The 27,773-nt window shown below is 51.6% G+C and overlaps 1 protein-coding gene across 1 annotated transcript in view; it reads right to left on the bottom strand.

Annotated features, from left to right (window-relative positions):
• Nucleotides 1-27,773, bottom strand: part of CDH4 (cadherin 4) — a 597,550-nt gene that overhangs the window by 70,019 nt on the left and 499,758 nt on the right. The window contains exon 5 of the mRNA XM_023626852.2: nt 4,693-4,848. Coding sequence (XP_023482620.1) covers nt 4,693-4,848 — 156 coding nt within the window. The remainder of the gene's footprint in view (nt 1-4,692; nt 4,849-27,773) is intronic.

The raw sequence follows: 27,773 nt of genomic DNA, 5'->3' as shown, positions 1-27,773 counted from the left end.
TTTCCTGCGATGCTCCGAATAGGACACTTTTCTATTCTTGTCACGGGGGATAAGATGGGGAAATGTCAGTATACAGGCTAGGTCTCGCATTGGGGTGGGAGTGAGTGCTGGAGGAGAGTGTGCATGCCTGCTGGTGGACAACAGTCCCACTATGTGGGGGACCCCACTCTCTCCCCTCTGGATGCTCGATGTTCTTCATATCTTGATTGTGGACTGTCGGTTTCCTCCCTGGGGGCACCGAGTCTGGAACACTCCGTGTGGGCCCTGAAGGTCACCTCTGAGTGCACTCTGGGGATTGTCCTCCACCAACATCAGCAGCCGGTGCTCACCGTGCTCTCGCTCCGGTCTGGGCAGCGCCCAAGAGCTCGACACACGCTAACTTACCACAGTTTTCACAGGACCCCGTGAGACTGGTATTGTCCCAACCCCTCGTCTGTGGAGGGAAAACTGGGGCTCAGGAAGATTGGGAGACTTGCCCGAGATGATGGTACGTGGTGGGACACGACGGCACGTCTTACTATGGAATCCTTGAAAGAATCTTCTAGAGAATCAACGTGCAAAACAATGACTGCTCCTTTATTTCCTGCATTTAAATGTTTACATGTTGGTGTCTTTTTTTTTTTAAGATTGGCCTGAGCTCACATCTGTTGCCAATCTTCTTTTTTTCCCTTCTTCCCCCCAAAACCCCCCAGGGCATAGTTGTATATTCTAGCTGCAGGTCCTTCTGGTTGTGGCATGTGGGACGCCACCTCAGCATGGCCTGACGAGCAGTGCCCTGTCTGCGCCCAGGATCCGAACCAGTGAAACCCTGGGCCGCCAAAGTGGAGCACGCCATCCCAACCACTTGACCACGAGGTCGGTCCCTACATGTTGGTGTCTTAAGGTGACGGTGTCCACAGTTCATCGGCTCAATCTCAACTCTGACCACCCTCATCAGCCGAAGGAGTTGGGCAGAACAGGGGATGGGATTAAACAGTTACCAGGGCAGGAGGGCGAGAGAACTCGAAAATGGCTCCTGCAGCATGTGGGGCGCAGACCCCCAGATATGAATGCATGGTGGAACCTGCGAGTGGGTTACATTCTGTGGCACCGTTGACCGTAAGACAGAGAGACAGTATGGGTGGGACTGAGATAGCCTCAGGGCCCTACAAGCAGAGCGCTTTCTCCCGCAGTGGTAGGCGAGGGGGTCAGAGACTTGCAGGTGTCTTTTAAGAGGGGAGAGTGGCCCCAGGCCGACAGTCATCGAGGAAACAGGGACCTGAACCTCCCGCAGCCTGAATGAGCAGGAAGCAGAGTCTCCCAGGGCCTCCAGTAGGCTCGTAGGCTGGCTGACCCCGTGATTTCCATCTTTTGAGACCCTAGGCAGAGCCCACCTGGACTGCTGACCTACAGACATAAGGTAATAAGTGGGCGCTATTCGAAGCCGCTCTGTCGGAGCTTGTGTGTCGGGCAGCATGGACAACTGACACCCCCGCTGGCCGGCCCCGCTGCCCCCAGAGGCCTGACGGGCATCCTGTGCCGTGGAAGTCCTGAGAGGGTCATGCTGGGGTCTTAGGAGGCACATGACGACTGCCTAGAGGGGGTTCCAAACTTTGGGGGTGGTGGGTCCCCTCATTTCACCAGCCGTCCCACCCTCCAGCTTCCCGTTTGGCTGGCTTGGGTGAGGAGGGCGTGGGGTCTGCACGTGTCCCTGGAGGGGACCAGGGCCTTTGGGGCATCTCAGCTTCCCCTCCAGGCCAGGCATGCCACCCTATTTCCCTCGGGACTGCCAGCCTGTGACCCCTGGCTTTTCCACGGGCCTTGCTGCAGAACTGTCCAGCTGCAGAGACATTGTGCGTCTCCCGGCAGGGTCTGGTGCTGAGTGAGGCTGTGGAGTCCTCAGGAAAAGGGGCAGAGAAACGGAGGCGTGTTGAAAAGTGCAGCTGGATTCTTCTGCGCGATGCCAGCACATCTTGGCACCTGGAGGACTGACGACTCCTGCCTGTGAGCAAGGGGTAGGTGGGTGACCTTGCCCCCTGGATCGGCCACCTGGCCTCCAGCCCACTCCCCCTGGTGCTCTTGCCATGGGCTGAGCTGTGAGCCCGGACGAAGGCTGCTCCTGAGCACGGGTGCACAGAGCTGGCCCTGGCAGCAGCGGTCCTTGAGGCCCCGCCCCTTGTCAGGGGGGCAGCGCCAGCTTGAGCAGCTCTGGAGGCAGCAGGTGGGCTGAGCCTGGACAGACTTTTCAGGGAGTCGGTGGGGATTCCAATGCTGATTTTGGTGTGAATTGCAGAGGAAACAGTTAACCAGAAACACCAAAAGTAAATCTAGTTTTGAGCTCAACATTTCCACAAAGCAATTAAAATAAAATGAAAGGAAGGACCTTTCCACTCGGTGCAGGTTCTCTCAGCAGGTGCTGGGGTCTCAGTCCTCCAGAAACAGCCCTGACTGACAGCCCGGCAGTGCCATCTTTCCCATGGTCCCAGATGCCCGGCCTGACCTGCGCCTGCCAGGGCCGCAGCTCCCCAGGCCACGTACGCGGATGCTGCCCTTGGAGAGGCAGCTGACCACCCAGCTCTGCTCCAGTGAGAAGTCTTACAAAGACATCCTGTGCGGCACTTGCCAGCGAGGGCTTCAAGGGCGGGTCCATGTGCCCTTCATTTAGCTCCTTCGAGACTAACTCTCTCTGCTGTCTGCAGGTCAGGTCTCCTTTCCTCTGTCTGTCTGTCTGTCTGTCTCTTGCTCTGGTTCTCTGTCTCTGTCTCTCCCCTCTCTCTCTGTGTCTCAGTCTTTATTTCTCTCTCTGTCTCTGTTTTGCTCTCTCTCTCTCTCTCTCCTGTCTCTGTCTCTTTGTCTCTCTCTGTCTCTATCTCTTTCTCCCCTTCTGTCTCTGTCCGTCTCTGTCTCTCTCTCTCTCTAAGTCTCTCACTCTGCACAAAGTTGTTGGCAGACAAGGGGAGTTGACTCTTCGTGCTATGAACACGTGTTGATGGCAGCACACAGCCCATGTGGGGAGCCAACAGCCATGTGAAGTCGATGTGCTTCTTGCTGCATGGCTGGCTGGACGTCGGTGCTGGCTGAATTGTCTAGGTGGTTCTGTGCACCTGCCTTGCCAGCTAACGGTGGGCTGAGAACTCATTAGGAGGTCCCAAACCACTGTCAATTAAATCTTCTTCCCCTAAACCTGGCTGCTGCCTTCCCAGCACCAGCCCAGGGGCTGGGGGAGGAGTTGGAGGAATGGGTGACGGTGGGGTGGGGGTGAGGGGGCGTGGGTGCTCTCAGCATTGAGCTAGGTGCCTAGGACCCGGGGCAGGGGTCCTCCAGGAAAGGAAGTTAACACTCAGTGGCTCTGGGGCAGTTTTCACCAGGGCCTGGACAGGCCACAGGAGGCCAGATGGAGACGAGGTGTGAGATCTACGGGTTCTCGAGCCGCAGCCTCCGTGAAAATGGCCTCATGGTCGACCCCCTTCAAGAGAGGGCCATGCACCCAGAGCTAGCGTGCAGGGCCAGCTTCATGGCCTGTGTTCTGTGAAGTCACACAGGGCCCCACGCTCAGAAGAGCTGGTGCTGGGCTGGACGCTCTGCTCTCACTTCCCTGACATTCTTATTCAGTTTGGATGAGGGGTCCCTTGTTATATTTTGCATTGGGACCCAGAAATTCCGTGGTTAGCCCTGCCATAAGAGCAGAGATGGGCTGGGACCCCCATGGCGTCCACAGTGTGAGGGCTGCCCACCGCTTACAACAAAGGTTTTCTTTCAGCAGAAAGAGTCTTGAAGATTCAGAAGAAACAAGCCTGAGAAGACCTGGCTGCAGCTTGACACTGGCACTGGGGACAGCAGGGCTCGCCAGAGGCTGACGGGGGCAGGAGAGGCACCTGGCAAGGGCTGCCCCTCCAAAGCAGCTGGAGAACTTTGGAGATGAGACCCCGAGCACGCGTTCCAGCAGGAAACCAAAGGAGGCCAGTGGTGAGTGCCCGAGGGCTCACCTGGTGAGGGCGGGGGCTTGGCCCTGAGCTCTGGCTCCAGCCCCTGCCACCTACAGCTGGCGCACAGCCTCATCTTGCAGATAAGGCAGCAGAGCCCAGAGAGGGGCCCAGTCCCACAGGATCACGGAGCATTGGGCCTGAGGGTGTGAGACCCTCTATTGCCAGCCCTGCTCCAGGGCCCCTCTCTGCTTAGCCACCACGTTGGAGAGGCCAAGGAGGAAGGGAGTTGACAGCCCCTGTAGCCGAGTCCCGCAGCCTCCACTTCCTCATCCATTTTACTCTCCATACACAGCTCGGAGATGGAACCAGAGCGGCTCTCACTTCAGAGCCACTTTTCTGCTCTCAGAGACACAGGAGGAGCGGAAGGCTTCGGGGTGCGTGCTCCAGAGCTGGAGAGGACGGGGACGACAGCAGGGTGGTGCTTTAGAGAGGGCCCCGAGTGTGCACGGCAGCCGTGTGACCCCCATCAGCACTAACGAGCCCCTGGGAGATGGCGTGGATCGAGACCTTCTAGATTGGTGTTCTCCCAGTGTGGTCCCAGATCTGCCGGCGCCGCCTGCGAGTGTGTTCGAAGTGCAAATTCTCCTGTGCACCTTGCGCTCACTGAATCAGAAACTCTGGGCGGCGCCCAGCACAGGGGGCTTTAGCAGCCCTCCGGTGATCCTGGCATAGGCTCAGGTCTGTGTTCTCCTTCTACAGTCGGGAACCCGAGGCCGTGGATACTCACGTGATAGGAGGCTCGCTCCTCGCGGTCCATGGGCCGAGTGACGTACATCCGGCCGGACATGGAATCGATGCTGAAGACCTCCATGGGGGGCTGGTCGGCACCCACGCCCGTGACGCTATACCGGATGGGAATGTCGTTGTCTTTGTCGGACCGGATCTGGAAGGAAGAAGAAGGGAGAGGGGAGTCAGCCTGCGGCTAGGAGCCAGAGCCACGCTCCTTTCTCTGACCTCGGCCCCTCCCCGATTTCCTCACACTTGGCCATTCTCAGGGACACCTGGGACCACAGCTAGTGCTCCATCCACTTTGGGAACCAAAAGGGCTGTCAGGGGTCAGGGTTCTACTGAGTGCCACCAACTACGCGTCCAGTGACCCACCAGGTAACAGGTGGGACAAGACACAATATTCCAGGTGGAAAGGCTCTGCAGGGAGTGTGACACACGCAGAGACCTTTGGCTCCACTGAGGAGGACTGGAAAGGAGGGTTAAAATGGCCAAGGCCCTGGTGCAAAGGCTCCGGGAAAGGATGAAGGCGGAAAACAGAGCTGCCTCTGTGGGGTCTTGAGGGAAAAAGGCTGGGACCCAATACATTTATGTCCTCAAGTTTTCATCCCTTGGGAAGACAGCAGACATTTCTGGATGTGCAAAGATGTCCCCTCTTCTTGCTCCTTTGACAGAGACACTGGAAGTCATGGTTCAGGCCCTGGGAGGTGACTCACAGTGGGGACCTCAAGAATAGGGGGCCGTGACAGAAATGACCCGCTCCAGAAATCTAACGCTGAAAACTGTCAACATGGTTACAGGGTTAAATACACACATACAAATATTTTTTTTTTACAGAAGCTGTATATTGTTGGAAAAAACAATTTAATAATGGTTATCTGGATCCAAAACCCAAAGTGAGTCAGCAAAGACTGAGAGCTGTGGGAGGGAAGGAAAAGGGCAGAGACAAATGCACAATTCGACTGTTCACACGGGCTGGGGAAGGGTTCTGCAAAGACACCCTTTTACTTTTGATCAGGTAATTAGATCAATATAAGTCTGTGGGAAACAAGAGGAACACGTGGAATTAAAATAAGACGTGCATCTTTCATTTAGATGACGCAAAAGCCCTCATGATGAGGGGCAGTCAGAATCGCCGTTGCTGGCGCCGTGGAAGGGAACTGGCCTCTCTGAGCCATGGGAAAGTGTCAACAAGCCACAGAGATTCGAACGGTAGAATCAATAAGTTCCCATTAACAGATGGGCATTCCACTGCGAATACACCTCCGGAAAATACAACTTTAAAAATCAAGGCCCAGGGGACCATGACAGCATTTTATAGCAAAATGGACCATGATGAAAACCTCAAATATTCCACAAGGCAAAACTGAGTAGGGCTTTTCATGAGAACAATGCAATTAAAATTTAACAATAAAACTTAAAAAAATGACCTTTTAGAAATTTTAAAAACATTCTGAAATAACCATGGGGTCAACTGGAAATCAAAACTGCCTTTAGAGGAGATTTAGAAATAGTGATGACAACGAGTCTATTGCAGAGGGAGACCCGAGGAATTTGGCCAAAGGTTGAGTCAGAGCAAATCCTTAATTTTCAGTGTTTTTATCATTAAAACAGAATTACAGCAAACGAACTGAGCAGCCAATGCCAGAAGGATAGGAATGGTAAAGCAGGGTGCCTGCCGCAAACACTGGAGTCGTCAACAAAGACAGACACAGACGTTTCTGAGTCTGAAAACAGAAATATAGAAGAATTGATAAATAGATTTAAGAGCTGTACTTAGGGGAAAAATCCTCAAGAAAATAGACGCACGTTTGGAAAACTTAAGAGAAAAAATAAGACTATTTTTACATTTCATTCTTTAATTTTATGCTAACACAGTTGAAAATCTCGATGAAATGTATTAGTTTTTGAGAAAATATAAGATTTCAAATGACTAGAGAAATAGCAAACCTGAAGAGACCACTATCTCTTCAGGAACTTCCTCTGAATAGCGCTCCAGGCACCGGGAAGCTCACCTAGGAGCGGTGTGAAAGCTTCCCAGAGAGAGAAGCAGCAGCCCGCCTGGCTTCCCCTGAGCCGCCGCAGGCCGTCGTCCTCACCCTGAGAGCACAGAGGGAGAGAATCGCACACCAGCTCCGCAGACGGACGTCGCTGTGACGATCAGAACTGGAATCCCAGCCAGCGGGGTTCAGCAGTGACCTCCCAGACCCTCCCCACACGGAGGGGACAGTGCTGGTGTCTAATCGGAGAGTCCCCGTTACAAGTTCCAGCAAAGCAGACTTAAAACCAGCCTATACGGTCACCACTATTCTTGCTGATATGTAAATAATCGGGCCAAATTAATGAGACTAGACTCATTTTGCAAACAAATTAGTCCTCTGTGACTATCTTAGGAATGGGGGTGATTGTAGAGAAAAAAACTGTTTCAGGAGAAGGCTGTTACACACCCTGGTGGACATCAGAGTCTAGCACTGTTCATTGTCTTTGAGATTTTATCATCTGCCCGTAAACTGGACTGGATCCTGAAATCTTCTAGTTTCCTCAAATATCTGGCTATAATTCTCCAAACCAATGCTTCTAATTTTCTCCCACCTTCTGACTTGGAATCACTAAGAACCCAAACCGCCCTTTTCCAGGAGTCCTGAGACCTGAGGCTGGATGGGGTGATTTAACCTCAGGGAAGCTGTCACAACAGCTCCTGCATGGACAACCTTCACGCCTGTCGCTGTGTGGGCCACTCAGAAAGGCCACTGGGACACTTGATGACATCAGTGATGGCACTCAAACCGCAGAAGATGCTCTGAGCTCGGCATCTACAAATCTCGACTGGTTGCCCTCTGGACCCTGAAACTGGTTTAAAGTCTGCTCCAACCATTAACCTTTGTTTTATTTTTTGTTTCCCTAGAAATGCCTCGTATTCAATGCCTGACTGTTTGCACCATTCAGATCCCCGTGCCATCCTGCCTCCTGAAATGAGATGCGGCTAACTGAACTGGCCTTTTCTCAGGACTGAGAGACGCGACCATCTGCCAGCCCGCTTCCTGGACCATGACACTGCTTGGGGAACTTTCAAAGATGGGGATGAAGGGCAGCATACGCCACCCAAAAATCTGCTGCCTTGGCGTGTTGGTTATCTTGAGCTGCAGGCACTTGAAATACAGCGGACGCAGGGAGAGCGTCCTCTGACTTCCCCTCAGCTGCCTCAGTACAGACCCTCCAAAAGGAGTCAGTCATCGCAGGTCTCTCCCAGGGAGCTCGGTCACCCAGGGAGGATGAGCTCTTGTCACAGGAGGGAGATGGGACGTCGAGACCACAGTCAGACAGACTCTGTCACCAAGGTCACACCTCCCGCCTGTCTTCTAAGGCCCAGCCATCTTTCCTAAACGTCATTTCCTCTCCCCCAAAAGGCCCCATCCTCGCTCCTCCCCTCTGAAGATGGTGTTTAAGCCTGAATTCTCAGCCACCTTAGGGAGTTGCTCGTTATCCCTGGGTCTCCCACGTACACATGAGGTTGACATGTTGGTAAACTTGCGTTTGGTTTTTCTCTGGGGGACCTGCCTTCCATCACAGGGGTCCCAGCCAGGGGCTCAGAAGGGTGGAGGGAAAATGACTTTTCCTCCTCCACACACCTGAGTAGGATTTATCTCAGCAACGAAGGATGACTTCTTCTTGGGGAGCTTATTTCCGGAGCACGATAACAGTCGGAGGCTCATCTCCATAGAGGCTCCAGGGAGACTTGATAAGGACCGTCCTTCCCAGCTGAATTTGTACCAAAAAAACAAGCCACCCCTGAGAAAAACTCTGCTTCTTAGAAAATTCAGCCTGATGGGGACGAGAGCATATTTCTTAATCCAGCGTTTACTGGTGACGCAGTGGGGTCGTCCCCACTGAGGGCACGAGTGTGGGGACAAGAACATCAGCTACCCTTTTAACAGCAGCCTGTCCACGCGACACGACGTGAAACAAAACGCCGTTTACCCAACAGCTAGAAGGGGGTCCCGCTCTCACCACACAGGCATCGTGTAGGTCAGAGGAAATGTGGGGCTGCGGGGTGCTGGGCCAGCGGCCTCCGGGAGAGGAAGTGCAACCCCGTGCCCAAGTGCATGCACACTCACACACGCTCACGCACCCCTGCCCCCCTATTGGAGATGAATGCTGGGTCCCGGGCCTCCCACCTTCCGCTCGGCTGCTCACGACAGCCTTGGGCATCTCAGGACGAGGCTCTGACCCATCTTTCATCCCATGGCTCTCTGCTGCCCACCAGGTGCCCCTCTTCACACAGAACAGCCGCCCTGACCAGCCCCGGCCCAGGCGACACAGCGTGGATTCAGGGAGATAAACAGCCAACGGGTGACGAGTGCTCTTTCTGGTGGCTGGCTCCCTTCCCAGGGATCAGGTCCCTCTGTGGCTAAGATCTGTCTCTTCTCCATCCACAGAGAGTTTGCACGAAGATTTGGTCACCTGGGAAATGGGGCAAAAGCTTGCAAGTCTAGTTTAGAAGAAGCTCTGCTGCCTATGACAGAGCGTTCCTCAGCGCTGGGAGAGTGCGCCAAAGGAGACCAGACTCCATTGCGGAGAGAAAGGAACTGAGTAATTAATGTGGAAAATTCAAGGCTCGCTGCTCATGGTGCACCTCATCTGCCTTCCAGGATTGCAGAAGGTTCTAGAAGGGTTGGTGAGCTTGGAAGCTTGCTTTGACTTTAGGTTAAGAGAAGGGCACGTGGAGCACACAGTAGGCCCTTGAATAATATTGCCGAGTTGGCCTGGGGAGGGCGTCTGAGCCAGACACAGTCTTTCAGAGACAGCGGGTGAGTGTGTGGGGCTCCGGCGGCCGGCAGGGCGGGCAGAACATTCTTTGGGCCAGACGGCCTGACTTTCACTGGGAAATTTAATTATAAAGCTGCTGGAAAGAACCCGCCACATATTTAAAGAGATTGTATTTTTTGTAAAGAAATCTCATTACATTTTGACCATCGGGCCGCATTTGCCTAATTCTCCAGGTGCCACTCAGTGGCGCCTCCTGAAATATGGCACCATGCGCACCAGGGGTCTCCGCGCCGGCTCTCACAACGCTCTGAATTCCCCCACAGTTTACCAGATTAGGAAGAAATACAGTGCGGATGAATTCACCAGATCAGGGCAGAGCAGTTTTCCCCCTGATTTGTGTCTGGAAAATGAGAAAAACATCGCGGCGGCATACGACGGGGCCATGAATAAAGCACAGACAGGCATTTCCATCACCCGTCTCGCTTTTATGATGCTGTGGAGAATTATGCTCCTTTGCATTTGTTATTAAAGGACAGAACAGATGGTAAAAGGTTAGTTTAAAGTGATGTCTACATTAAAATAACTTATGGTGCCCGGCGACTGTGTGCACCCAGGGACTGCTGCTCGGAAGGCCAGCTCTCGTCCTTAGGAAAGGCTGGATGAAACGAAGGATTTTGGCAGAACTTCCCCCAAGGAGGACATATTTGCCTAATTTCAAGTGAACTTGAAACTGGAGAAAAGTCACCATGTGTAGTTTTGAATTGCAAACGCCTTGGAAGTGTATTCCCAAAGCATCGAAGGGGAGGACGCTCTGGGGACAGAACCACATCCAGACTCAGCAGAGGAAACCGCGCCTCGGGAGGGGAGGGGAGCCTCAGTTTCAGGCTGAGTCACTTCAACGGCACCTTCACTGCCCAAGCAGCACCCCTGCGTGACGGACCGGCCCGGCCCTCACTGGGGTCGTGGACCAGAGGAATCAGAGACAGCTAGAAAAGTGACACCCTCTTAATGCATAATTCTAAGGATCGCGATGAGGACTGTCAGGGAAAGAACGGGGTCTGTGAGACACCTGCCTAAGAATGTGGGGGGCAAGGATGATCTTCGAGAAAGTCAGGTTCAAATCGAGTGGTTTGTCCACTGCCTTGTGCAGTTCCTGGACACACACACACACACACGCACATACACACGCATACTAACACACACACACGCAAACACAAATACATACACATAAACACACAAATACACAAACCCGCACACATACATACAAACATATGCACGTGCGAGTGCACATGCACACACATGCACACGGCTGGATCTCCCCTCTCCTTTTTCATTGGACCTCTTGGAGGGTGATGGCCGTCTGTGTCCTGATGGGTCCTGCCATGCCGCCATTAACGAGGCCTCCCTAGACTCCGTCGCAGCATTTTGACGATCCTCAGGACCCAGTTCCTCCACGAGGATGTAATTCCTTAGTGAAGTGCTTTAGCTCTTTCTCCTTGTGTGATATTAAACCCAGAGATTTTCCCAAGAAAACAGATTGCAGTCTTATTTTCATTACCTGTCGGGAGTTCTGAGTTGCCTGGAGCAGTTCCCATTTCTCCATCCAGTAAAAAGCTCTGAATCGTGACAGCAGGCACCTCGCCCCCACCCACCGCATCCTGGACTGCGCGCCAGGAGGCAGGCAGGTGGATTTGGCCGTGACTGCAGACGGCCAAGAGAGGCAATTTTCTTTTAAAATTTGACTCTCAGCAGAGCTCAGAGGTAAGAGCACTATTTCACCTGAATACCTCTGCAGCTTCCCCGTGGCCTCAGCTCTCCATGCTGGAGCCTCTTAATTTTCACGCTGGCAGAGACTCAGGGTTTTCTCAGGTTTTATGCGTCTGTTCCTGTCTGCCTTGCACGGCAGACCCCCGCCCTGGCCTCCACTCTCCTTCCTCCCTCACTTCCGCTCCTAACCCCCTTCCCTGACACTACTTTTGAGCACTAAGGATGCTCCACACCCTTTTCTAGGTCCTGGGCACACACTCAGGACAGTTTCTGTCCCTGAGGACGGGGTGCCCAGGCTTAGCACCACGTACACAGTAGGTGCTCAATAAGTGTTGGATGAACAAATGAAACAAGGACATACAGCCTGGGGGCAGGCAGACAAGTAGACAGGTCACCAGGGTCACATCTGGGTGCAGTAGGGAAACCTAAGGCTGTGGTATTGGAGGCAAGAAGGGCTTCCTTCCAGCAGGACAAGTGGCTTCTCTGAGCCCCAGGTGGAGGCTGTGGGCACAGAGAGAAGGAGGGGAGGGAGGCCCAGGGACCGGGAGGCAGGGGCAGGGAGGGGGAGGCAAAGGTCCAAGGTGGCTGAGGAGAGAGTGGGAAGGGAGTGGAGAAAAGGAGAGGGAGGGAGTAGTCGGGAGAGAAGTGAGGTGTGCTCACCCACGCCCAGGGCGGAGCCGGGCCTGCGGAAGGGGCGGAGCTGGACAGGAGGAGTGGGGGCTTCAGCCTGGGGAACCCCCGGCGCCGGACGGCTGGAGGGGCTGCTCCCTAGAAGTGCCCGGCCTGTCCTTGCAGAGCCCGCGGGGCCCTGGGGGCTGGAGGAGGCGGGCAGAGGGTTGTGCTGTAGAGGCAGCCAGGAACCGCAGGAGAGTGGTGTCACTAGTCCCCAGGCAGCTGACCGAGAGGAAGGAGCTGGGGGAGTGCTGGCCCCGGGGTGGGGTGTGCTTCATCTCTCCCACCAGCACAGCAGCCATGGGGCCGGCAGTGGGGCAGCCCATCCTCAACCTGCTCCTCACTGTCTTCATTTTGGGCTTTTTTGCCCACATTAGGATTTCTTCCTACAGGTCATAGTCGCGCCTCAAAACCCCCAATGTTAGCTCTGAAGCTGGCACGGAGCTCTGCTCTGACGAGGGGAGCCCAGGCGTCTCCAGCCCCCACCCACTCCTGGAACGCCTTAATGGACAATGAAGGAAAAATCCCAGGATGTCAGCCCCACTCCACCATCTCGTCCGGCCCATTCTGCAGATAGGGAGACTGAGGCCCCGAGAGGCAAGGGCTTGGAAGCAGGTTTCACAGTCATTGGGGATGAGGAGCCGAGTTCCCAGGTCCTCTCTCTGTCTGCTGCCCTCCTAGGAGCCTCTGTGAGCAGAAGGCGAGGCCGAGGAAGCCGCGCTCACTGTGCGGGCGGGGACACTGAGCGCAGGAGGCCTGGGTCTCCCCAGGGTCACGCGACTTTGCCAGGGACCAAACTCTGGATGCTGCCGTCACTCCAGCCAGTTCTACAAACATGACTCAGGGGGCACAGGGATGGCTGAAGCTCCAGCTTTTAAATCCCCCATGACTCTGAGGTCCTGGACCAGAGCCTCAGTTTAACTGCTTTTGAAAGCGGTTGTGAAATTGAAACTGAGTCCTACGCGAGTCGCTTTCAGCTTGCTGCAGAGTTTAATTTGAAAGCCCTCTGCCACGGTGCTGGGTAAGCAACAAGATGTGGCGATGATAAATCTGTTATCAGGAATTAAGAGGACAAACTCGGGGCTGAGGGCGAGTAAGGATTCTTTTTTCCTTCACCTCTTACTGATTCTTGAACATTACTTTCAGAGGCTTGAAGAGGTTTGCATTTCTTGCATTTTATGAAATACTTTCCATGCCTGATGAAATTCAGCCTTCAATTATTTTCAATTGGGTCCTTCTAATGAGCAGAAAAGCCCAGAATCTGATAGGAAAAGGCATTTGTTGTGTAACATTGGCACCGTTACACAGGACCATTCACAATTACTTTCAGTTCTATAAATCATGAAAAAATCCTCAAAGTCATATGAATACTAATGAAAGCCATGAATATATTCTTACAAAATTTGCCTAGTGGGGAAGAGTGAATTAGACGCTTCCCCAAAGTGCCCTTCAGGTGGCACCGAATCAACAAAGACAGGAGCGACTGCATTTCTGGCAGGAGGTTCCAGAAGACCTTATTGCTGACGATGGGAACGGCCACACACTGTCCATTCCTGGTTCTTTTGGGAACAGAGGGCTGATTTCCTTTTGGGGAATCATCATTCCCCCATTGTGAGTGGTCTTGGGGAGACGGCAAAGAAGCTCCCCTCTTCCCTAGCCAACAGGCAGGCCCGTGAGCCGTGCGGGGACATCGGCTTCTCTCTCTCAAACGTGGATCTTAAGTCAAGCAAGACCCAGGGTGAAAATCCGGCTGGAGCCCCACTGCAGTGCCATCTCCTGTCAAGACCCAGGGCCTGGGGCCACCTGGTTGGCCAGCCTTCCCTTCCAGTCCGAGAGCAGCCGGGATCCTCCTGGCACGTTCCTTTCTGCTCAGGGTAGCTGAAGTTACTTCCCGACGCATTAAGTCAAAACTCTGCCTGATCCACATGTAGTGTGAGGAGCCCTAACACAGTGCTGGGCAGGTAGGTGCTAACCCGAGGGGATGGTGCTGTGGTCCTCAGGTCTCAGCCTATGCCGCCTGCCCATGGAGGCCCCCCCTGACCTCTCGGTCCCAATGTCAGGGTGAGAGTCCCCACAAGCAGAGCCTGAGACGAGGATTCCTGTGTGAGCGAGTGGAGGGAGCCCTCTAGGGAGGGGGGATGTGGTCCTTGCCTCATCCCAGGGGCAGCCCCAGACTGTGAACTGGGGGGAAGAGGTTGGCTCTAGAGGGCCAGCCCAGGATGACGGGGGTCCTCCCAGGCGTCTCTCAGGGTGGCCTGGTTGTCTTCTGCTGAGGTGTCCAGCTGCGAGTCATGAGCAAGGCGTGGAGCAGCAGGGGCTGGTGCTGGCTCCCTGGGGTCTGGTGGCACCGACGGTGTTGGCTGCCCCCTGCTTATCTGTCCTCACGGTCCTCTCATTGCCAGCTTTTCCTCTTTGTGTTTTTGTTGGCTGCCTTCTGTCTGTCTCCCCACTGGACTGTGCGCTCAGGAGCGAGGCTGACATGGTGACTCACACGGCCCCCGGCTGGAGTGGTGTGCAGTCCTCAGCCGGTGCCCGGACAGCCTCCTGGAAGAGCGAGCGACTCTGAGCAGAACAGTCTGGGGCAGAGCTGGGGCTTCTGAGGAGCTGCCTGAACTCGACAGTTAACAAGGGCTGTCGGCTGCCCAGAAGTCAGAGCGCAGGCAGCCCTTCCTCCAATGACTCAGGCGGGGAACTCCCGTCGTCAGGGAGCCCGGAGACACAGAGCTGAGTCCACGGGAGACAGGTTCTTCTCAGGCTCGCCGTCCCAGCCCGATGGAGGCAGAGATCAATGGCACGGGGGACATGACACGACACAGGAACCTGCGGGCTGGGTGTTCACCTCAGAGTTGTCACAGGCCCTGCCTGTTGTCATTTCTGGTCCCCCAAATAAAGAGTCAGAGTGTCGTCAGAAACTCTGCCTCACTGATCTTAATGCGCGCTCCCGACCTGGAAGGCTCTGGAAGGCTCTGCCCACACAGTCTCTGCTCCCATCATGCCTGCCCTTGTTGCATGCTGGCCTGGGCTGGGGGTAAGGGAGGACCCCAGACAGGACCCAGGCCTTGGGGAGCTCGGTGCAGGACAGGGGGACAGAGGCTGCAGCAGCCAGAGCAAGGCTGGGGGAGAGGCCCGGGCGGGAGTCTGAGGGGGCAGGTTTGAGCAGGAGGATGGAGACCCCAGGCCCCAGACCCTGAAGGAGAGAAAGGGTGGGGATGGGGTGTGGGCAGGGAATGAGGCGCATTTGGGGGACAGCGGTGGGGGGGGACATGAGGCTGGACACGGGCCAAGATAGGCCAGCGAGGCCACCACCAGTCCTGGTGTGTTTGCTGAGGCCCACCTCCGCTCCCCTTGGAAACCACCTCCCACCCTGCTCTCTATGGACCTGGTGGGGAGGACCTTTCCCTGGGCTCCAGGAGCACCTCCCCTGGCACCGTGATTGGCTCAGGGAGGAGCATGTCACCCAAGCTGGGCCAACGGGAGTGTAGCTTCCTCTGGCACAGTGATTGGCTCAGGGATGGACATGTGACCCAAGCTGGGCCAACAGGAGTGAGTCTCCTCCTTCCTCTGGCCATGTGCACCTGTGGGAGGGTCACAGGAGGCGGAGGGGGCGCTCCCCTCCCCTCTAGCTCCTCACCTGGCCAGGTCCCTTACTCCCTGTGCTTAGTCAGTACTGAGGGCTAAGTGCTTTGCTTAGACAGTACTGAGGGCTGAGCACCGAGCTGAGTCTAAGCATCGCTGATAACGAGGCCTGAGTACTTCGCTTGGTCACAGACCTGGCTGAGCACTGGGCTCTGCCAACAACGAGACCTGCGTGTTGCGTTTGGATGTGTCCCCAGAGAGCCGGGTGTGCTGGTCCACACACAGAAGTGCTCTTCAAACCGGAGGCGGATGAATGAATGAACCAAGGGACAAGAGGACAAAGAAATATCGGATGTGGGCGGAGGTTCCAGGCCACAGTGAGGAGGATCCAACCTGCTTGCTCACGGTATTACCACAGTGTATTTGGACCCTGTCAGTCGCCAAGTGTCAGAAATCCCCCTCTAACTGGCTCAAGCAAAGAGGCAATGAACTACTGGCTTCTGTCTGGGAGTGGTGTGGCTTTCAGGCATGGCTGGATCATGGGTCAAGTGATGTTCTCAGCACTCACTCAGACTCAGTTTCTCTCCATTTGCTGTTCCCTCACACTTCCAGGGTTAGCAACCCAGTAGTCATCGTGATAGACGGTGATGACAATAGTGATAGTAATAACAATATCATCAGCGGCACAGAGCAGAGGTAGTGGAAATGTAATCATGGTAATGAGAGTTGATGCTCCCATAACTAGTACATGTGTTACCCAAGGTACATTACACACCTAGACTCATTTACCTACTACTACAACTCTGTAATCTGTGCCATTAACACATGACCCTTCCCCTATTACAGATGAGGAAACAGAAGCACAGAGAGGAGAAGTCACTCGCCCAAGATCACCCAGCTCACAAGCACCTGCACTGGTCCAAACCCAGGTGTCCTCCCAGAGCCCGGGTTCGATGCTCTGTGCTGTCTCAGGAGGAAAGATGCCTCTTTCCCAACAGCTCCATCCAGGGACCATCCTATCCTGGAACCAGCTGCCAGGGCTGGAGACTGGGACAGACAGACTGCCTGGGGGACGTGGCAAATGCCCAGGGGGCTGGAGGATGCGGAATGGGCGGCAACGTGTGTCAGCGACACTTGGCTGCCGTCACGGGTGGGATTCCAACGGCCACCTTGGTGCCCTGAGGGGTGATTCTCCATAGTTGTTACTGCCTTGGTCCAGGAGCCTGGAGGGGGCCACACCGGGGGAGTATGGCAGTGCAGGGTGGGCAGGGGTCCTGAGGAAGGGAGGGCAGGGTGCAGGGTTGGGGCGCAGGGTGGCAGGGGTCCTGAGGAGGGGTGGGTGGGGTGCAGGGTTGTGGGGTCCTGAGGAGGGGTGGGTGTGGAGGTGCTGCTCCGGGAGCCCTGTGTGACGCCGGCTTGGTCAGTCATCTGAGTTCAGTGACAGCGCATCGTTCAATAAAGGACGGCAGAGAAGGGAAATGAATGAAAAGCTGACATTAATGAACGTTCTGGGTGCAGCGCCCCGACCCTCACGCCAGCAGCCGCGTGATGCCCGTCTGACACAGCCCACTCCGGAGCCGTCAGGCCTGGCTGCAGGCAGAATGCTTTCTCGGTCCTGGAAGGAGCAGCGTTTCCAGCAATGGGGGCAGCCTCCTCAGACCCAGGGATTTGAGTGGAGGCTGGAAAGCAGATGCTCTGGGCTCTTCACCCAGGTTTCTACTGCCTGCGAAGCACCGTCCACCTTTAAGGAAACGGCTGCCACTCGGCGGGAATTCAGCCCTAAGTCGAGCCCAGGCCTCCTCTGTCACCACGAGGAATCCATCACTGTGATCTATCCTTTTATTGAAGTCCCACTTTCTGTCCATCCTCAACTGCAGGGGGGCCCGCACTCTCCAGGTGCCAGGGCTCTGGGGCCGTGGGACCGGGCCACAGGACAGGCGTGGCTGGCAGACAGGTTTGTTCAGTGATGCGTGGGGATCACACCTGCAACGGCTTGAGGAACTGGGGAAGATGGATTTTAAGCAAACTGCATCCACAGAGAGGTCCCCAGAAGAGCCGAGGGCACCAGCGTCTCTACGAAGTGTGGGACCTGACCCTCTTCCCAGGGGCTCTGACTCCTCCCTGCCCTTTGCAGCCTTCAGATCTCAGCTCAAATGCCACCTCCTCAAGCAGCCCTCCCTGACTGCCTGCCTCCGAGTTACTCTATTCAATCGCCTCTTTCAAAATCATCTTTTTTTCTTTTAAATTGTCCATCCACCCCTAACCCAGGCTGCCTGCAAACCAGAACGTGAGCCAGAATTGCAGGAACTTGATCTTATTTATGTGTTTATTATTGTTTTTAAATTTTATTGAGGTCATAATAGTTTATAACATTGTGAAATTTCAGTTGTACGTTATCATTTGTCAGTCACCATACATATGTGCCTCTTCACCCCTTGTGCCCACCCCCCTCCTCTTCCACCTGGTAACCACTAATCTGTTCTCTTTGTCCGTGTGTTAACCTTCCACATATGAGTGAAATCATACGGTGTTTGTCTTTCTCTGTCTGGCTTATTTCACTTAACATAATACCCTCAAGGTCTATCCATGTTGTTGCAAATGGAATGATTTTATCTTTTATATGGCTGAGTAGTATTCCATTATATATATAGACCACATTTTCCTTATCCAATCATCAATCAATGGGCACTTGGGTTGTTTCCATGTCTTGGCTGTTGTGAATGATGCTGCAATGAACATAGGGGTGCATAAATCTCTGTGAATTGTTGATTTCAAGTTCTTTGGGTAAACATCCAGTAGTGGGATGGCTGGGTCATATGGTATTTCTATTTTTAATTTTTTTAGAAATCTCTATACTGTTTTCCACAGCGGCTGCACCAGGTTGCATTCCCACCAGCAGTGCATGACAGTCTTTTTTCTCCACATCCTCTCCAACACTTGTTATTTTTAGTCTTGGTGGTTATAGCCATTCTAATGGATGTAAGGCAATATCTTAATGTTGTTTTGATTTGCATTTCCCTAATGATTAGTGATGTTGAACATCTTTTCATGTGCCTGTTGGCCACCTGCATATCTTTTTTGGAAAAATGTCTGTTCACATCCTCTGCCTATTTTTTGGTTGGGTTGCTTTTTTTTGTTCTTTAGTTGTGTGAGTTCTTTATGTATTTTGGGGATTAACCCCTCGTTGGATATATGATTTGCAAATATTTTCTCCCAGTTGGTGGGTTGTCTTTTCGTTTTGTTCCTGGTTTCCTTTGCCTTCCAGAAGCTCTTTAGTCTGATGAAGTCCCATTTGTTTATTTTTTCTTTTTCCCTTGCTCAAGTAGACTTGGTATTCAAAAAGACGCTTCTAAGGCCGATGTCAAAGAGTGCACTTCCTATATTTTCCTCTAGGAGTTTTATGGTTTCAGGTCTTACCTTGAAGTCTGTAATCCATTTTGAGTTAATGTTTGTGTATGGTGAGAGATAATGGTCTACTTTCATTCTTTTGCATGTGGCTGTCTGGTTTTCCCAACACCATTTATTGAAGAAACTTTCCTTTCTCCATTGTATGTTCTTAGCTCCTTTGTCAAAGATCAGCTGTGTGGTTTTATTTCTGGGCCTGCAGTTCTGTTCCATTGATCTCTGTGTCTGTTTTTGTACCAGTACCACGCTGTTTTGATTACTATAGGTTTGTAGTATATTTGACATCAGGAATTGTGATGCCTCCAGCTTTGTTCTTTTTTCTTAGGATTGCTTTAGCTATTCGGTCTTTTGTTGCTCTATATGAATTTTAAGATTCTTTGTTCTATTTCTGTGAAGAATGTCATTGGGATTCTGATTGGGATTGCACTGAATCTGTAGATTGCTTTAGGTAATATGGACATTTTAACTATGTTTATTCTTCCAATCCATGTGCATGGAACATCTTTCCATTTCTTTCTGTCATCATCGATTTCTTTCAATAATGTCTTATAGTTTTCATTGTATAGGTCTTCCACCTCCTTGGTTAAATTTATTCCTAGATATTTTATTCTTTTTGTTGCTATTGTAAACGGGATTGAGTTCTTGAATTCTCTTCTGTTAGTTCATTATTAGAGTCTAGAAATGCAACTGATTTTTGTAAGTTGATTTTGTACCCTGAAACTTTGCTGTAGTTGTTGATTATTTCTAATAGTTTTCTGATGGATTCTTCAGGGTTTCCTATATATAAAATCATGTTGTCTGTAAACAGTGAGAGTTTCACTCCTTCATTGCCAATTTGGGTAACTTTTATTTCTTTTTCTTGCCTAATTGCTCTGGCCCAAATCTCTAGTATTGTGTTGAGTAAGAGCAGTGAGAGTGGGCATCCTTGTCTTGTTCCTCTTCTCAGAGGGATGGCTTTCAGTTTTTGCCCAGTGAGTATGATGTTAGCTGTGGGTTTGTTGTATATGGCCTTTATTACGTTGAGGTACTTTCCTTATGTACCCATTTTATTGAGAGTTTTTATCATAAATGGATGTTGGATCTTGTCAAATGCTTTCTCTGCACCTACTGAGATGATCATGTGGTTTTTATTCCTCATTTTGTTGATGTGGTGTATCACGTTGATTGATTTGCAGATGTTGAACCATCTCTGCGTCCCTGGTATAAATCCAACTTGATCATGGTGTATGATCCTTTTAATGTATTGCTGTATTCGGTTTGCCAATATTTTGTTGAGAATTTTTGCATCTATGCTCACCAGTGATATTGGCCTGTAATTTTCCTTCTTTGTGGTGTCCTTGTCTGGCTTTGGGATCAGGGTGATGTTGGCCTCATAAAATGTACTAGGAAGTGTTCCATCTTCTTCAGTTTTTTAGTATAGTTAGAGAAGGATAGGTATTAAATCATCTTTGCATCTTTGGTAGAATTCTCCAGAGAAGCCATCTTGTCCTGGACTTTTATTTTTTGGGAGGTTTTTGATTACTGTTTCAATCTCTTTACCTGTGATTGGTCTATTCAGATTCTCTTTTTCTTCTTGATTCAGTTTTGGGAGGCTGTATGATTCTAAGAATTTATCAATTTCTTCTAGATTGTCCAACTGGTTGGCATATAGTTTTTCATAGCATTCTCTTAGAATCCTTTGTATTTCTGTGGTATCCATTGTAATTTATCCTTTTTCATTTCTAGTTTTATTTATTTGAGACTTCTCTCTTTTTTTTCAGTGATTCTAGCTTAGGTTTTGTCAATTTTGTTTATCTTCTCAAAGAACCAGCTCTTAAATTTCATTGATCCTTTCCACTGTTTTTTTGGTTTCAATTTCATTTATTTCTTCTTCAATTTTTATTATTTCCCTCCTTCTGCTGACTTTGGGCTTTGTTTGTTCTTCTTTTTCTAGTTCTGTTAGGTGTAGTTTAAGATTCCTTATTTGAGATTTTTCTTGTTTGTTAAGATGGGCCTGTATTGCTATGAATTTCCCTCTTTGGACCACTTTTGCTGCCTCCCATGTGAGTTGGTATGGTGTATTTTCATTTTCATTTGTCTCCAGATACTTTTTGATTTCTCCTTTAATTTCTTCAATGATCTATTGGTTGTTCAGTAGCATGTTGTTTATTCTCCACCTATTGTCAGTTTCTCAGCTTTTTTCTTGTGGTTGATTTCTAGTTTCATAGTATTATGGTTGGAAAAGATCCTTGATGTGATTTCAATCTTCCTAAATTTACTGAGGCTTGCCTTGTTTCCTAACACATGGTCTATCCTTGAGAATGTTCCATGTGCACTTGAGAAGAATGTGTATTCTACTGATTTTGGATGGAGTGTTCTATATATATTTATTATGCCCATCTGGTCTAGTTTTTTGTTTAATTCCACTATTTCCTTGTTGGCTTTCTGTCTGGATGATCTAGCCATTGATGTAAGTGGGGTGTTAAGGTCCCCTACTCTTATTGTGTTGCTGTTAATATCTCCTTTTAAGTCTTTTAATAGTTGCTTTATGTACTTTGGTGCTCCTGTGCTAGGTGCATATATATTTATAAGTGTTATGTCCTCTTGATGGAGTGTCCCTTTGATCATTATACACTACCCCTCTTTGTCTCTCTTTACCTGTCTTATCTTGAAGTCTACTTTGCCTGATATGAGTATGGCAACACCTGCTTTCTGTTGTTTGCCATTAGCTTGAAGTATCGTCTTCCATCCTTTCACTCTAAGCTTCTGTTTGTCTTTAGAGCTGAGATGTGTTTCCTGGAGGCAGCATATTGTTGGGTCTTGTTTCTTAACCCACCCAGCCACTCTGTGTCTTTTGATTGGAGAATTCAATCCATTGACACTTAGAGTGATTATTGCTTGATGAGGGCTTAATGCTGCCATTTTGTCACTTGTTTTCTGGTTGTTCTGTATCTCCCGTTTCTCGTCCTGTGTATTTTGGAGTGCCAATTCAGACTGGTGGTTCTCTATGATAATTTTCTCATTATTTATAATTTGTGTCTCTGTTCTGATTTTTTTTTTTTGAGGAAGATTAGCCCTGAGCTAACATCTGTTGCCAATCTTCCTCTTTTGCTGAGGAAGACTGGCCCTGAGCTAACATCCGTGCCTGTCTTCCTCTACTTTATATGTGGGATGCCTGTCACAGCATGGCTTGACAAGCGGTGCGTAGGTCTGCACCCAGGACCTGAACCAGTGAAGTGGAACATGCAAACTTAACCGCTGCACCACTGGGCCAGCCCCATGATTTTTTGTTTAGTGTTTACCATGAGGTTTGTATAAAAGATCTCATAGATGAGATAGTCCATTTTCTGATCACCTCTTATTTCCTTAGTCTAAGCAAGTTTGGTCCCTTTCCTCTTCCCCATCTAAGTTATTGTCGTTCCAACTTATCCTGTTTTGTGTTGTGAGTTTGTGGTTAAAATGAAGTGATTATAGTTATTTTTGATGTTTTCCTTCCCTTTATCTTTAATGTTATAACTAAGTTTTTTCTAACGTGTTCTGATAGAGAGCTGCAATTTTCTGATTTTTGTCTGCCTATTTATCTCCTTGCTCAAGGCTTTGTAAACTCTTTCTTTTTTTTTAGGTATGAGGGCCTTCTCGATCATTTTTCATAGGGCTTTTTTGTTTTTTTGAGGAAGACTAGCCCTGAGCTAATATCTGCCACCAATCCTTCTCCTTTTGCTGAGGAAGGCTAGCCGTGAGCTAACATCCATGCCCATCTTCCTCTACTTTATATGTGGGATGCCTGCCACAGCATGGCTTGTCAAGCAGTGCCATGTCTGCACCGGGGATCCAAACCGGTGAACCCTGGGCTGCCGAAGCAGAACACGTGCACTTAACTGCTATGCCACTGGGCTGGCCCCATTGATCATTTCTTATAGGGGGGAGTCTTGTGGTGATGAAGTCCCTCAGCTTTTGTTTATCTGGGAGAGTTTTTATTTCTGCATCATATCTGAAGGATATTTTCTCTGGATAGTGTATTGTTGGTTGATAGATTTTGTCTTTCAGAATTTTAAATATATCATTCCACTTTCTCCTAGCCTGTAAGGTTTCTGCTGAGAAATCTGCTAAAGCCTGACAGGGGTTCCTTTGTAGGTTATTTTCTTTACCTTGCTGGCCTTAATATTTTTCTTTCTCATTGATTTTTGCCAGTTTTACTCATATATGCCTTGGAGAAGGTCTGTTTACTCTGATGTACTTAGGAGTTCTATTGGCTTCATTTACATGTAATTCCAGCTCCTTCTCCAGGTTTGAGAAGTTCTAAGCTATTATTTCTTTGAACAAGCTTTCTGCTCCTTTCCCCCCCTCTTCTCCCTCTGAAATATCTATAATCTTTATGTCGCATTTCCTAACTGAGTCAGATATTTCTTGGGGAATTTCTTCATTTCTATTTAGCCTTAGTTCTCTCTCCTCCTTCCTCTGAAGCATTTCTGTATTTCTGTCCTCTAAATTGCTAATTCTGTCCTCCATGGTGTCAGCTCTGTTATTTAAGGAATCCAGATTTTTCTTTATCTCATTCATTGTGTTTTTCATCTCCAACATTTCTGATTAGTTTTTCTTTGTAGTTTCAATCTCTTTTGTGAAGAATTCCATCTGTTCATTAATTTATTCCTGATTTCATTGAACTGGCTTTCTGAATTTTTTTGTAACTTGTTGAGTTTTTTATGATAGCTACTTTGAATTCTCTGTCATTTAGGTTGTAAATTTCTGTGCCTTCAGGATTGATTTCTGGGTGCTTGCCATTTTCCTTCTGGTCTGAAGTATTAATATACCTCATCATACTATCTGACGGGGTAGATTTGTGCCTTTGCATAGTGGTAGTATCTGGTTGCAGATTCCACCTGCTGCTACTGATGGTGGTGGTGGGGGGGAGCCCACCATGATCCCTGGCAGCTGTGCCTGACCTTTGGAAGCTATGCTGAGCCTGTCTGTATTTCCCCACTGGCTGTTGCTGCTTTACAAATGCTATGCACAGGTGCTCTGCTGGGGGTCCTTTGCTCTGGCCGACTGGCTGAGCTGGTGTGGCAGGTGCTGGGAGGGACACTTTCTTTCATGTGCACAATCTGGGTTGTGTTCACTGTCTGCTCTCCTGGGCTGCTCAGCTTGGTGAATACACCCCTGGGATGGCTCAGGCTCCTCAGTGTGGAGTTTTTCCATGGGCTGGGAGGCAACTTGGAGAGTGAAGGCATTACTGTAGAGGACTGCCCCTTCCCCTACCTCCTCTCAGAGCTGCGCACCGTCCTGAACCCTAGGTCACTGCCATTGATGGGGGCAGGAGATCCCCTTAACTCCATCCACTCCCTCCTGGAGGGTTCAGCATCTCCACCTTCAGACGTCTGGCTGCGTGGATCTCTCAGACATCTATCACCTTGTGTGAATGTCCTCTGTTGGTTTAGGAATGTCCTTTTCATTGTATCTTAAGGGGGAGAGTCTAAGGGAAGAGCTCACTCTGCCATGATGCTGATGTAACTCTCAAAATCGTCTTTTGAACACTCATGACAACCTGGTGTGTGTGCTGGCTTGTTTATCATCTGTCTTCCTGTCTCCATTTGACCCCAGCACCTTGGAGAGCTCCAGGATGCAGCAGGTGCTCTGAAAACACGTGCTGAGTGGATAGATGAAGAGCACTGCAGAGATTCCTTTCTCCCTCACTGATGCCCAGAGACCACACTCTGTGAAGCAGAGAAGCAGCTGCCTGTCCCTGAGGGGAAGCATCAAGTCTTCATCGGGCCCACACTTGCTCTCAGTTTCTCTTCTTTTCTTTCTCGGGTGCACTTTGGAGTGACTGCTCTGCATGAGGCCCTGCCCTCAGCACTTTGACACCCCTAACTCACCAACTCCTACAACGATCCCAAGAGAGACGGTGCTGACCTCGCTTAAATGAAGAGGCTGAGAGTCCAGTGGGTGGAGACAGGCTGTGAATCCAGAACCACTGGCTCTAAACCCCTCTCTGCTTGGCCCCCACTCCACACTGCCCAGGCTCTCTGGGGCACAGGGAGGAATGGCCTCGAAGCATCCGGGAAGCGCCAACGCCTGGTCTTGGGAATACTGAGAAGGCTTCGTGGAAGAGGCAGAGCTTGGAGGGGCCTCCGTATCCCTGGAGCCACCCCTTCTTAGCAGACATCACTTCTCTGGAACCGTGATGGCAGGAGCAACAGCTAGGAACCTGAGGGTCCCCCCAGGGGGGATGGTGGCCACAACGAGTGACACAAATGGTCCTGTGCCCAGAGGAACATGTGGCCAAACCCTTCTGTGGCACTGCCCTTCCTGCTTGAAGGGGGTTCCCAGGAATGCTGAGTAGATGGTCAACACGCAGGCAGCTCAAGAGTGGGGCCCCTCAAGTCCTGGGAGACATCATTTGTCTCAGTGCATCCGTGTTATCTCCATCTCAGGCCCAGTTACACACCTTGAGCCCCCTATTCAGAGTCAGGCCCATGCCTTCAGCATCTTTGTACCCCATTTCCCTGCACTGTGTGCCCTTAATCTGCTGACTTGCCAACATGCAAGGAGTGGCTCATGGTGTCACCCAGACATCCCCCTGCCCTGCATGAGTGAGAGGCAAGCTGAGAGGTTGAGGACTCAGGGTTCCCAAGAGCATTTGACAGGACTTTTGCTGAAGTCCTGGGCGAGATCCTACTCGCCAACCCACCTCGAAGGAGGCCTGCAGACCGTGTGGGAGCTGGGCTGGTGGTTCCTCAAAAGTGAAACAGAGTCACCATGAGACCCAGCAATTCCACTGGGCGTAAGCCCCAGAGAACTGAAAATGGTGGCGGAAGAAACACTGGTACATGAGTGTCCACAGCTGCACCAGCCACAGTGCCCAAAAGGTGGAAACAGCCCTGCTGTCCATCAGCTGACGAAAAGATTAACAAGATGTGGTCCATCCACACAATGGAATGCTATTTGGCCATATAAAGGAAGGAGGAATTGGTTCACGCGCAACATGGGTGAATCTCTCAAACCTGATGCTCATGAACGAACCAGACACAAAAGCCCGGACGCCGTGTCCTTCCATTTCTATGAAATGCCAAGAGCAGGCATCCATGAGACAGAGAGCGGATTCGTGACTGCCAGGGGCTGGGAGAGGGAGTGGGGAGTGAGCCTTAAAGGGTCCAGCTTTGGGCAATGGAATGTTCTGGACCCAGGGAGAGGAGATGGTCGTGTGACACTGTGAATGTGCTAAGTGCCACTAATGGTAAATTTTATGTCGTGTGTATTTTACCGCAATAAAAATGGGGGGGGGGTGAGGAGGCCACAGAGGCCATTATTCAGAAGGTTCCAGCACAGCCCCCTGACCGGGTACGAGTCCCCAGAATCTGGACACAGGTGGCCTGTGAGCACGACCAGGGAGGCAGCTGAGGCCCTCACACGGCCCCTGCTGGGAACCCGGCATCCCTTTCTTCACTGTGGACGCCTCCTGCTTGGTTCACGAAGGACCAGGAGGCAGTGCGGCCCAGCGCCACCTGCCATGCTGATGGCTGTGAAGACTGATGGGATGGTGATGGGGACGAAGATTCTGGGTCAAGATCTCCTGATTTAAGGCAAAAAGGGGCAGCTGTGTCCGTATCCCTCCAGGGACTGCATGACAAAAACCAGGAACGCTCCCGAGGAGCTCGCAGGACCTCCCATTTAGACCAGAACTCTCAGCCTTGGCACTGCCGACATTTGGCTCCGGATTATTCTCTATCGCAGGGGCCGTCCTGGGCATGGGGGATGGTGAGCACTGTCCCAGTTTCTGCCTGCTAGATGCCAGCAGCACTGACCCCCCAGCTGTGACAAGGCCCAGTGTCCCCGGGGGGACAGACCTGGCCCTGGTTGAGACCCCTGATTTAGCTTGTTTCGCACGAGGCTGTCCCGCCCCCGAGCCCCCGGTTCTGTCTGGAGGGGAAGGAGGAAGGCAGCACCTCCCTTCCCATCTCACTCGGGGGCCTGAGGAGCAGGCGGCGAGGACAGGAGCTGTCCCAGCGCCACCCCCAGAAGCCGGTGGTCTTGGTGGGAGGGAGCTGCTGAATTGTCCTTCTCGGTCCCTCTGAGGAGAGGGAACAAGCAGGTGGAACCCACGGACGCAGCCCAGCCCCGGATCCCTAGAAAACCAGAGGCGAGCAAGTTCTGCCCCCCAACTCCCTCCACTTAAAGGGAGCCCCCCGCCTCCCAGCTGCACCATTCTAACCAGTTCCCTTCCCTTTGGGCCGAGCTCACAAGCTCCGCATTCCGGCAGCCCCCCTTCCTGCAAACACCTCATCCAGGACTAAGTGCACGGTCTCCTAGTTCTCTCTGCTCGCCCGGCCGCATCTTCATTTCGGGGGAGGCAGTTTTGCAGTTCAGGGAGGATTAAATTTGCTCAGATGGAGGAAAAGCAAACCTCCGGCGATGCCAGGCTCCGAGCCTCCCTGGGGAGGTGGGGGCGGCCCCAGCACATGGTGCTGCACTGTGGGGGTGGCGGGGGAATGGGCAGGGCCACTGCTCAGCACCCCACCCCAAGGTCCCCTTTCTGCAGAGCCTTCCATGGGCTACCCCTAGAGGCTGCTGGGGGCTCTGGCAGTGAAGGCTCCGCTGCTGACCTCAGCCCCCGGCAAACCCCGAGTGTCCAGCAGAGGACCCAAAGTGGTGGCCCCACCACCTCCTAAGACCCTATCACCTGTGGGTCATCGACAGGGCTGCGGGTAATGGCCCCACATGACTCTAGAGGAGCAGTTAGAGCCCATCGTGTCAACACCCACGGGGAGGGTGGTCAATGCACAGACATGAGTAATACTCCCCCTACTGAACCCCCACGGATCCCTGAGTGAGAGGTATGGCCTGCCCAGACCTGCCGACAGCCAACTGGTCTGTCTCTCAGGACATTTCTGAGCTCCGGGGGCATGGTGAAGGCGCCGT

This window comes from Equus caballus, chromosome 22 (assembly GCF_041296265.1).
Source record: "Equus caballus isolate H_3958 breed thoroughbred chromosome 22, TB-T2T, whole genome shotgun sequence".
NCBI classification, from domain to species: domain Eukaryota; kingdom Metazoa; phylum Chordata; class Mammalia; order Perissodactyla; family Equidae; genus Equus; species Equus caballus.
The sequence above is the reverse complement of the archived record's forward strand: the minus strand, read 5'-3'. Positions and strand labels throughout refer to the sequence as shown.